We start from the raw sequence: 11947 nt of genomic DNA, 5'->3' as shown, positions 1-11947 counted from the left end.
ACTAATTGATGTCAGAAATATATTTTGGATGCACACAACCTTGGAGACACAATGCAAAAACTGATTCCCTCTTTGTGGAGTTTATAGGAGACAGAAATTAATTAGGATGCCATAGAAATAACTGTAAGAGTGCATCTGGGATAAGTACTACAAAGGAGAAACGTGGTATTACGGAAGTGTACGTTAGAAAGCACAGAAGTAGTCACAGAGGTGTGGGCAAGTTTGCCTGAGCAAGGAGTAGTTGAACCAGCACTAGAGCAATTAGGTAAAGAACATCAGGAGGGAGCAGCATATGCAAAGGACCTTTAGTGGCAGTGGGCATGGGGAATACAAGAAACTGAAAGATCCAGAAGAATGAGTGGAGAGACTTGGCCTGTGATGAGGTTGAAGAGGTAGGTAGGGCCTGACCGTGGACAGTCTCTTATATCAGATGGAGAACTTCTATCATTTCTTGTAGGAGCCCTGGGGGCTGTTGAAATGTTTGAGGCCAAAGTGGAGCGGTCAAGACCAGCTTTGTTTTTCTTAAAAGATGCGCCTCATTGCAGTATGGTGGAGAGGTTAGGAGGCAACCAGAGCAGATGTAGGTAAACTGGGCCTAGGTGACTCGTAGTCCAAACCTAGTGAGAGGGTTTGCAGTCACCTAAGCAAGAGGTGAGGGAAGACTGGAAGAGGATGGGGAAGGCTGAGATGGAGGTAAGTAGGTGGTTTTCAGAGAGTTGGGGAGGGGGGAGTCAAATGTTTAGGTCCTGGCATGTGAGACGAGGAAAAGGGAAAGTCCAGAATGACTTCCTCCTCGTCTCCAGCTTGCATAACGGGATGGAAGCACGGTCCTTCTCCCAGATAATGGGCACTGGAAGAGGGTGGGGAGTGAAAGGGGCAGTGATGTGTGTTTTCTCAGGGGAAAGCTTTCCCAGACAGAACAGACCCAGGAGTGGTATATGTCACCACATCAGCTCCTTCCAGAAGTTGGCTTTACCACATTCTCCTACCACTCTGAAGGGTCCTCTGTTTGGAGGTGGACGGTCCTGGGGAGAAAGCCAGCCCCATGGCTGGGATTTATGTCTCTACCTTGTCTTTAAAAAGAGGGTACTAGCTTCTGGTCCAAAGTGTGGCTGTGAGGTTCATAGGACCATCAATATCCAAGGACTTTGTAAATCTGCACAATATGTTACTGTTACTCCTACCCCTATATTTGTTGTGGATATTGTTGCCAACCCAACTTCAATTATGTTAATGTTGGGAATATGAAATTCGATGTTTTTTCCATGAGTTATTTGGTTTAAAAAAAAAGGTGTGATTGAAGTCTAAATAAATACATATACCACCCAGGAGCTAGAGATGTGGCCCCAAACTATTTATAAACCCGCGTGTTTACTTGAATTCAGACTTCCCGACATGTAAATTATGCAGAATCTGTGTCACAGCAGAGCACTCTGTGTTCCTAAAAAGAATTCTCTTTTTTCCCAAATCCTTTACCTTTTAAAATAAATCTCATTATGGAGTGCTGACATTTTCAGCAAAACCATTCAACCAAAAGCTGTGGTTTTTTTAGACTGAAACCAAGTCTGGTTTATTAGGCAGCAGCTTTTAACTTACTGCTAAGTAGATGCAAGCTATTTAGAGAAATTTATGTAGATATCTGATAAGACATTTCAGAGTCCTTGTCTCTTTCTGACTAAGATTGAGAGTAAAAAATAGATAATGTAGAATTCTTTCCTTCTCTCGGTGGAGCAGAGGTTGAGTATGAAGTGTTGGAGTGGATGGAATCCATGGAACCAGGAGGGTTTTTAATGTTTATTTGAGAGAGAAAGAGAATGAGTGGGGACGGGAAGAGAGAGAGGGACAGAGAGCCCAATGTGGGGCTTGAACCCACAAACTGTGAGATCATGACCTGAGCTGAAGTTGGAAGCTTAATTGAGCCACCCAGGTGCCCCAGTAGAACCAGGATTTAAGCCACACATCTCAGACTCTGCACCACTGGCTCTAGTGTCATATTCTGGTGGACTGACTTCAGATGTGACGTTCCTCAAAGAGTTGTGGGGGATGTAGAGCTAATACTTGTACTATATAACGGCTGCCATATAATGATCAATGATCTTATCCTCTCTTGTTTTTCCTTCTTCAGCTTCTCTCTCTTTTCTTTTCTTTCATCCTTGTTTCCCTCTCTTTCACAAGTCGTACTGACTTAACTCCTGACTCGTGTTGCCCATCTGTTTTTAGATTATGCTATGCTGAGGAATGGTATGTATTTGGGTTGCCCAGAATTCCATAGTTCCTTAGGTCCCTGCCACGGACCTGATTTATAGAACACTGATTGAGAATCGTTTCCCTTAATTCTCCCCTGAGATAGATGAGTGCTAGTATTGTCTCCATTTCACGGAACATGAGCCCAAAACAGGCGAGGTGTCCTCTCTTACAGAGTAAGTAAGTGAAAGAGCTGGAGATTTTCATACTTGGCCTCATCCAGCCCAGCACCCTCGAAAATTTTTGATTGACATCCATTTACATTCATTGACATTCACTGACATTCTGTGTGGAGTGAGAAGCCCAAGAGCCATGGTCTCTGCCTTCATGGAACACACACACATGATACTGAGCTCACATTGATTGGCATTGTCCAACCCTCTGTATTTTCATGTCTACTCTGATCAGTCAATGCCCACATGGCACTTACATCTAAACATGGTATATATCATTCCTTCTTACAAAAAAGCAATGGGCCTACCAAAGAAGAAGGACCAGGATGCTTTGAGGGAGCATGATAAAGGGCCATGTTGATATAGAAGCTTAAGAACTTCTCTTCAAATGAGGCATTTGAACCATGATTTGGACTATGAGTGTTCCTAGCCTGCTATGAGATAATGCTGGGCAATGGCCTGACCATATAGGGACTTGTAGTTGCATTTAGGTAAGTTGGATTTGCTTCTAAGATAAAAAAAAAAGACGCTATTTAATAAACAGGGGAGTGATGTCATTCTGTTTATATTAAAAAAGAATAGCACTGTGTGTGTTGTGTGAGAATGGATGGATGTGGGCTACCTAATCTATCTTTACATTAGATTGCTTCTGTGTAGTGAGAATTCAGGTATGAATCAGTCACAGACCAACCTTTTCAGTCTCTTAGGGGAAACAAAACTTGGGCTGAAATAATTCTAATGAAAGTCATGAGTGCTGAGTAGATAGACAGCAAAAGTACTGTGGGTGAGAGTATTTATAGACCATGCTCACTTTCTTCTCGCCAGACACCACTGTTTGGATTTCTTCTTGTTTTCTCTGTTGGAGATTCCATCGGGGTTAGAATTTTCCATGCATGTCCTAAAAGGCACTCAAATCCAAAGCAAACCAATTTGGTGAACACTTATCTAGTGTCTACCTTGTCCTTAGCCCAAAAGGAAACCACTTCACTGGTTTGACTGCATTTCTACCACAAGGATATGATAGGATGAGTGGATGTCATGATGGCTTGGAGGTCATTGCGCCTTTGTGTAAGTCTCCATTTTTTCTCTCCACTCAGCAATGCAACTTTTGGAGATGAGCATAACCTAGCGTGTAGTGGGTAAAGTTTGTGGTGAGAATTGAATTAGAAAAATAGATGTTTTGGCATCTTGAAGGAAGACAAAGGTTTTCTGATGAACAGGCAAGATGGGAAGGAACATGAATCAGGTGACTGCCACTCCTGTACCTTCGTGGGTAATCATCTCTGAAGTTTGTAGCTGTGGAACATATTTTTTTTTTTTTTTTGCAATCATTAATCTTCCCTCTTCCCTTGGTCATGGGGCTGGACAGACAGAGAGAGAGTGAGAGAGAGAGGGAGGGAGGATTAGGTATTCCTCAGCCCCTGTTCTGAGGTGACCAAACCTCCCCATCTTCTGTGTTAGTAGAGATGCTTCAATGTGTACTCTTATCTTTAACTTAATAGACTATGCTATTAACATTTATTCTCTGTGTTGATGCCCACAGGATAGATCACTGGAACAATGAGAAGGAGAGGATTTTGCTGGTCACAGACAAGACTCTCTTGATCTGCAAATACGACTTCATCATGCTCAGCTGTGTGCAGTTGCAGCGGATTCCCCTGAGTGCTGTCTATCGCATCTGCCTGGGCAAGTTTGTCTTCCCTGGGTTGTCACTGAACAAGTGAGTGCAGTGTCTTGGACGTGGAAGATGGTGCACTGGGGGTGTGCTGTGGAGGGAAATCCATCACTAAGTTCAATTTAGTAGGGTAAGCCGGGTGCACCCAGGAGAGAAAAGTGGAGCTCGACAGTTGAATTCATCAAATAATTATTGAGTTCCTGTTCTATGTCAGACACCAGGGATGCAACTTTAAGTGAATTGGTACTTTAATATGGGCACATGAGAAATAAACGGTTGACTATAAGTGGAAAGGGCTGTGGGATCATGGAGGAAAGATGATCAACCCAATTTGTGTGGCAGGGAACCAGAGAAACACTACTGGAGAAGGCCTTGAGCCTGTATTTGATGTTGGGTAGGAGTTAGCCAAAGAAAGAGAACAGAGATTTAGCATTCCAAGCCAAAGGAACAGCACAGCCAAAGGACTGGAGGTGGGAAACAGTATAATGCATTTGGGAATTGAAATTATCCTATAAAGCTGGGTGGACAGAATTTATGATGGTCCATAGCTCTTATTGAGAGAGGTCTCTGAGGTCTTCCCTGGAACCTTGATGGAGAGGACCTCAGCCCTCTCAGAGATGTTGACATTTACCAAGAGACCCGATGAGGGCTATAGAGCAGGGCTGCTGAACTAAGTTCTTGTTATGGTCTTGGAAGGAACTGTCTTTCCTAAATATTTTAAAGTTTATTTATTTATTTGCGGGGGGGGGGAGTGTATGTGCATATGTGTGTGTGCCCTAGTGAGGGAGGGGCAGAGAGAAAACTGGAGAGACAATCCCAAGCAGGCTCTGTCCTGGCAGGGGACTCAATCCTATATAACTGGTCCATAGTGGAATCAGAACCTGAGCTGAACCAAGAGTTGGATGCTTAACTGAATGAGCCCCCCAGGTGCCCTTTTTAAAAACATTTTAGATCTAAGGCAGAAGGATGGCACTCTTCCTCTGAGCCTTTGAATGTGATCTTTTCCCATCTAATGGTGAGCCCCTTGAGAGCAAATACCTTTTTGTTTGTTTGTTTAGGACCTGGCATTGAGCCTGACACTCAGTGAGAGCAGAAAAATTTTTCTAAAATTGGAAAAAAAAGCAGAGTTTAAGCAAGTGATTGGTTTTTTTTTTTTTTAAACCCACACCATATCAAAGATCGATGCTTTAATTTATCCTTTTCATGGCTGCATGATGTGACAAATTGATTTAGCTCACTGATATTTTGAACGGGTGGATTTTTCAATAATATAAGCAATTGTAAACATATTTATAATACCACAAAATGTTTATTTTCTGGAAATATCTCTCCCACTCCAGACTCTCAGTTCGCAAGCATTATCTCCTGAGGTGATAGTCAATAGTTACATGTTGTTTTCCTTTTTTTTAAAGAAATAGAAATAGCAAATACACAAGAGTACAAATGCCTTTGTATGTAATTATATATGTTTATATGCATTTGTAAGTATATGTCTGTACATGCACATTTATCATAAATTGTTTTACCCAATGAGAACACGTCATAAATTATTCTGCCTCAAGTTATTTTACCCAATGAGATTTTATTAAATAATTGGAGATTTTGTTACATAATTATCTATAGATCAACCTCAGTCCCTTAAATAGTGAAGAATATTTTATTTAAAAATGAATCTATTTATCCAGCCCCTCATTAATGGATATTTATTTTTACCTTTGCTACTATAAGCAATTTTGCTATAACTATTCCTTGTATAGGACTTGGCACAGATGTGCAAATGTATCTGTAATGTAAGTTTCTGTAAGTAGAATTATTGGGTCAAAAGTCATGTGAATTTTAACTGATAGATATTGCCAAATTGCCTTCTAAAACAGGTGACATCAACCTACATTCCCACAAAGTAGAAGAGTATCCTTTTCCACACATCTTCACCAATATTGCTCATTATGAATCTTTTTTGCTTTGCCAGTGAGATAAAGAAAACATCTCATTGTTGTTTTAATTTCCATCACTAGAATTTGAAGGAAATTAAGGGTGTTTTACATATGTTAGCCACTTTATTTATTTTTCTGTAAACTGCCTGTTTATGACCATGACTAATTTTTTTTCTATTGGGATATTGATTTTTTCTTATTAATTTTTAAGAGCTCTTTATATATAAGAGAATTTGGCCTTTTTTCTGCCTTTTATTTTGCAAATATTTTTCTTGGTTTGTTATATCTCTCACTTTATAATGCTATTTTTTTAACTTTCTTTGAATTTTAGGTTGTCAAACTTATTAATCTTTCAAATGAACTTTCCAAATTTATTTCTTTTTGAGAAAGGCTTTCTCCACACTGAAATTTTAAAATATATTTTTGAGTTTTCTTCTAAAGTTTTCATAATTTTATTTTTTAAAGTCATTAAATTTGAATTTCATCTAGAATTTACCTCAAGTGAGGAAAAAGATATAGAATTAGCTTTATTTTCTACCCAAATGACAGGCGAGATTTATTCAATACTCCATCTTTTCCTCTTTATAATATATCCTTTACCATGTGTACTTGTGTTTATTTCTGGAGTCACCATTTCATTTATTTATTTATTAAAATACAAAGTAGGTTTTGATCATAATCATTTATTATGTTTTAATATTTGATGGATACTATCTGTTATTAATCTTTTTAAGAATTTCTATTATGCATATTTATTTTTCCATTAGTTTGCTCAATTAAAAATCCTATTTTTATTAGGATTCTCAAATATTAAATCAACCTTGCATTTCTAGGATAAATACATTAGTCATGATTTTGTATTCTTTTTGCATATTGTTGGATTCAGTGTACTCATATTTTATTAAGGAGTTTGGTGTCTGTGTCCATGAGAGATGGTCTATTATTTTCATTCTTTTGCAATGTCTTTGGCAGGTTTTGGTATTTGAGTTATGCTAGCCTCGTAAAATACGTTGGAAAGTGTTCCCTCCTCTTTTATTCTGTAAAGGATTTTGTACATGAGTAGTGTTATTGCTTCCTTGAATATTTGGTAGAATTTACAGAAGAAATCTTCTGGGCCTGAGATTCGTGAGATATTTTTGATAACAGAGTTAATTTGCTTTATAAATATTGAGTTACTCATACTTCTTTGATTTTATGTTAATTTTGGTAAATTATATTTTTCAAGGAATTTTTTATATTTATTTACAGTGTTGTATTTGAAAGCATAAAGTTGTTAATAATATTCTATTATTATCCCCTTAATATCCATAAGATATTTAGTGATATCCCCTTTCTTTTCTGATTTTGATGATCTGTGCTTTTTCTCTTTTTCTGTCAATGGACCTGTTGATTATGTTGGTTTTTACAAGAAAGTACTTTTAAGTTTGCTTATTTTCACTTTTGTCTGATTTTTGTTTAGTTGATTACTGCTTTTTTATTTATTTTTTCTATCCTCCTACTTACTTTTGGTTTATTTTTTCTTTTTTGTTTTAACTTATTAATTTGAAACTCAAGGGCCTTGATTTTAGGCCGCTTTCTTTTTTGATATGAATATTTAAAGCTATAAATTTTCTTCTAAGAACTGCCTTTACTGCATCTCATAAAGTTTGATATGTTATCATTCAGCTTGAAGTATTTTCTAATTTTTCTTGTGATTTCTTCTTTGAGCCATGGATATTCTAGAAGCTTTATTGACTAATTTCCAAATATTTTATTGTGTTTTTTCCTGAGATTTTAATATTCTTTTATTTTAATTAAGAGAACATATGGCCTTGTTTTTAATCCTTGTATATAAATCAAGACTTGTTTAACTGACTGAAATTTAATATTTTTGTGAGGGTATCATATTCATTGGAACAAAATTTTGTGTGTGGTTGTCTATAAACATCAATTAGTTCATTGTGTTTGACAGTATTATTTAGGTTATCTATTTTTTTTTTTTACTGATTTTTGTCCTTTTTTATTAGTAATTAAGACAGGAATGTTAAAACCTATCATTGTAAAGTTTTCTTGTCTCTTTAATTTTGTTATTCTCTGGTTCATGTATTTTGAGGGTTTATTATTATGTATTTATGATTAATATGCCTTCCTGAAAAATTGAGCTTTCTTTCATTATGAGTTGGTTTTTCCTTTTCCTCTTTAGCAATATTCTATGTCTTGAAATCCATGTTTAATATTGTATCCACGCCATCATTTTTATACTCTTTTTTTTTTAACATACTGAATCTTTTTAATCCATTTACTGTCCATGTCTTTGTATTCAAAGTACATTTCTTATAGAAATCACCTAATTGAGTTATACTTTCAGTCCATTCCGATAATCTCTACCTTCAAATTGGAGTGTTTAGTCCCTTTACATTTTTATATAATTTTGATTTGATTGAAGTTGAGTCTACCTACTATTTGTTTTCTATTTTCCCTTTTTAGATTTATTTCTTAGTCCAGTTTTTCAAACTTATTTTCAATTATTTAAATATTTTCCATAATTCAGGTGTACCTGGGTGGCTCAGTTGATTAAAGATTGGACTTCAGCTCAGGTCCTGATCTTGTGGTTTTGGGTTCAGGTACCGCATCAGGCTCTGTGATGGACAGCTTGAGCTTGGAACCTGCTTTGGACTCTGTGTCTCCTTCTCTCTCTCTGCCCCTCTGCTATTCATGCTCTTTCTCCATCTCTCTCTCAAAAATATATATTAAAAGAATTTAAATATTTTTCATATTCAATTTTAATATTTCTGTTGACTTTTTAGCTATAACATTTTATATAATTTTGTGGTTACTTTAGAGGAGTTTCTCAACACGAAGACTGTTCACATTTTGGGCAGGACAGTTCTTTGGTGTTGGAAGCTGTTCTGTGCATGTTTAGCAGCAACTTTGGCTCATACCCAGTAGATGCCAGTAACACCCTGCTTCTGTTATGACAATCGAAAAGTGTCCCTAGACATTGCCAAATGTACCCTAAGGCCAAAATCACTCCATATTGAGAACCACTGCTGAAGGAATTATAATATAAGTACTTAACTTTTCACAGTCTACTTAAATTTAATATTGTAATACACTTCAAACATGTAAACCTTGTAAACATATTATTCTAGGGCTTTAAATGTTGGATATAGTATGATAAAGTCAGTGTGGCTACAGGAGGAAATAAGAAAGCTTTGAAGAAAGTTTATTATACTCATTGGTCCAAGAAAGAGGGTCACCATGTGGCATAGAGGACCACAGGGGAAGTCACCAGTGTTGGTCAGGAGGCTGAAAGGGCAGGAGCTATTAACAGAACATAGACCGTGGCCTTTACTAGAGTTTCCGCAGGAAATGCAAAGCATGACAGGGTAATAAATTTGGGATTGACTAGTGTAAATAATTTTGGAAGACTTTAAGCTGTAGGGGTGATCCACTGTTGCTTCGTACCTGAACCTGGATTGATCAAGGCAGAAGAATATTGCCTCGTGGGGTTATGGGCCAAATAGAATATACAGGATTGTTTTATATGCATACCAGAGGTGTGCTCTGGGCTGAGTCCTCTGCTATCTCTTACAGTTTGATAGCCCCAAGAGGGGCAGTCTCTCCCCAGCCAGAAAAGCTTTCTTACTATGTTAAAACATCATAATATACATTAAACAAATAAATACATATTTACGTACATACTATACATGAAGCACTATTTATAACCCCTCCTCACTGACCTTTATATTGCAGTTGTCATGCGTATTACCTCTATATGCAGTTTAAATCCCACAAGATAATATTATAAATTTTAAAAAATTATTTGAAAGAAATTAGGATATATAATTGTATTTTATATTTAAATAGATGTTTTCATTTCATTTTTACTTTTTTAGTGTTTATTTTTGAGAGGGAGAGAGAGTTAGAATAAGGGAGGGGCAGAGAGAGAAGGAGACACAGAATCTGAGCTGTCAGCACAGAGCCCAATGCAGGGCTTGAACCCACAAACCATGAGATCATGTCCTGAGCTAAAGTCAGATGCTCAACAGAGCCACCCAGGTGCCCCCATATTTTCATTTCTGATACACTTCTGATAGTCTTTATTTGTTCTAGGAGATTCATATTCCCCTTTGATGCCATTTTATGTGAAAAATTACTCTTTAGTATTCCTTATACTATAATAGATTGGTGATATATTTTTAAAAAGATCTTTATTTAGCCTTCATTCTTTTTTTATTTATTTTTATTTTTATTTTTGAGAGAACGAGTTTGAGTGGGGGAGAGGGACAAAGGTGCTGAGGGCAAAAGAGAGAAAGAGAAAGAATCTTATGCAGACTCCATACTCAACATAGAGCCCAACACTGGGATTATGACCTGAACCAAAATCAAGAGTCAGATGCTCAACCTACTGAGCCACCCAGGTGCCCCTTCATTTCTGAAGAGTTTTCTTTGGTTAGAGAATTCTGTCTTGACATTTTCTTTTCTTCCAGTGTTCACAAGATGTTGTTCCGTTGTCTTTGGCCTCTGTAACTTCTGAAGAGAAGTGCACAGTTATTTGAACTGCTATTCTGTGTATTCTCTAGCTGCTTTCACATGTTAACGTTATCTTTAGTTTTCAGAAGGTTGACTGTGATGTGTCTAGGTGTATGTGCATGTGTGTATGTTTCATCTTCCTTGGGATCCCCTGTGGTTCTTGCATGTATAAGTTATCTTTCAACAAATTTGGGAAATTGCAGCTTATTACTTTTTAAAACTTTTTTTTTGTTCCATTCTCTGTTTTTTTCTTTTTCTGATCTTGCAATTGCATGTGTAATAGAGATTTTGATATTATCCCACAGGTATCTCAGTCTCTATTGTTTCTAATCTCTATCTCATCTTCAGATTGGCAGTTTTTATTGATCCAACTTCACACTTCCTGCTATTTTCCTTTGTCATTTCATTCTGCTATTAAGTCTATCAAGTATTTTTTAATTTCAATTGTTCTTTTTGTTTTAAAATATCCCCTTAGCACTATTTTCTATTTCTCTTAAAAGTTTTCACATATTTTCCTTATGATTGTATTATTCTTACTTAGCATAGTTTACCTTATGTAGGATAGTATTTACCTTACTTAGCATAATTACAATAATGACTTTAAAGTTCTTCCTTATAATTCCCAATTATGGGTCATTTCAAGATTTCCTGCATTGACTGTCTTTTTTTTCTTAAGAATAGGTTGTATTTTGATGGTTTTTGGTACATTGGTTACTTTCAAATTTACTCCTCCTGGACATTTTTTAGACTTCCTTTATTGTCTAAATCCATAGGTAGAAGTTTTATAGGAAAGAAGATGACTCTGTGTGTGTGTGTGTGTGTGTGTGTGTGTGTGTGTGTGTGTGTGTGTGTGTGTTCTGTGTAGAATTTCTAGTTGCTATCTTCAGAAGAGGCAGCGTGCTGGGCATCTATGCCTAGATATTGAACTGTCGCAAGTGATTTTATGTCATCTTTGGAGATGATTGTATGTTTTTCTCCATAAATCTAATTAACATAATCGGTTATGTCACACATTTCTTTAAACTGAGTCATTTTTGTACAGTCAAGGTACACATCCATGTGAAATTATTATATTTAATATACTCCATTGAATATTCATTATAATTTAGAAAGTGTTTCTTGTATCAATATTCATAAATGTTTATTTTTTTTAATTTATAGTATTATCAAGTTGGTTTCCATATAACACCCAGTGCTCTTCCCCACAAGTGCCCTCCTCCATGACCATCTCAGTATTCATGAATTTGATTGCTGTTTAGTTTTCTTCTATTGGGCTGTCTTTTCAGATTTTGGTATGAATATTAGCTAATTTTTAAAAGACAGTGGTTTTTGGGGCACATGGGTGGCTCAGTCGGTTAAGTGTCTGACTTCGGCTCAGGTCATGATCTCATAGTTTGTGGGTTCGA

General features: G+C 36.7%; 1 protein-coding gene across 1 annotated transcript in view; it reads left to right on the top strand.

The window, feature by feature from the left end:
* TPRG1 (tumor protein p63 regulated 1) overlaps window positions 1-11947 on the top strand; it is a 108471-nt gene that overhangs the window by 29709 nt on the left and 66815 nt on the right. Inside the window, exon 3 of the mRNA XM_029940888.1 lies at window positions 3961-4137. Coding sequence (XP_029796748.1) covers window positions 3961-4137 — 177 coding nt within the window. The remainder of the gene's footprint in view (window positions 1-3960; window positions 4138-11947) is intronic.

The sequence above is a fragment of the Suricata suricatta genome, chromosome 5 (assembly GCF_006229205.1).
Source record: "Suricata suricatta isolate VVHF042 chromosome 5, meerkat_22Aug2017_6uvM2_HiC, whole genome shotgun sequence".
NCBI classification, from domain to species: domain Eukaryota; kingdom Metazoa; phylum Chordata; class Mammalia; order Carnivora; family Herpestidae; genus Suricata; species Suricata suricatta.
Note: the sequence above shows the minus strand (reverse complement) of the source record. Positions and strands in the feature narration are given on the sequence as shown.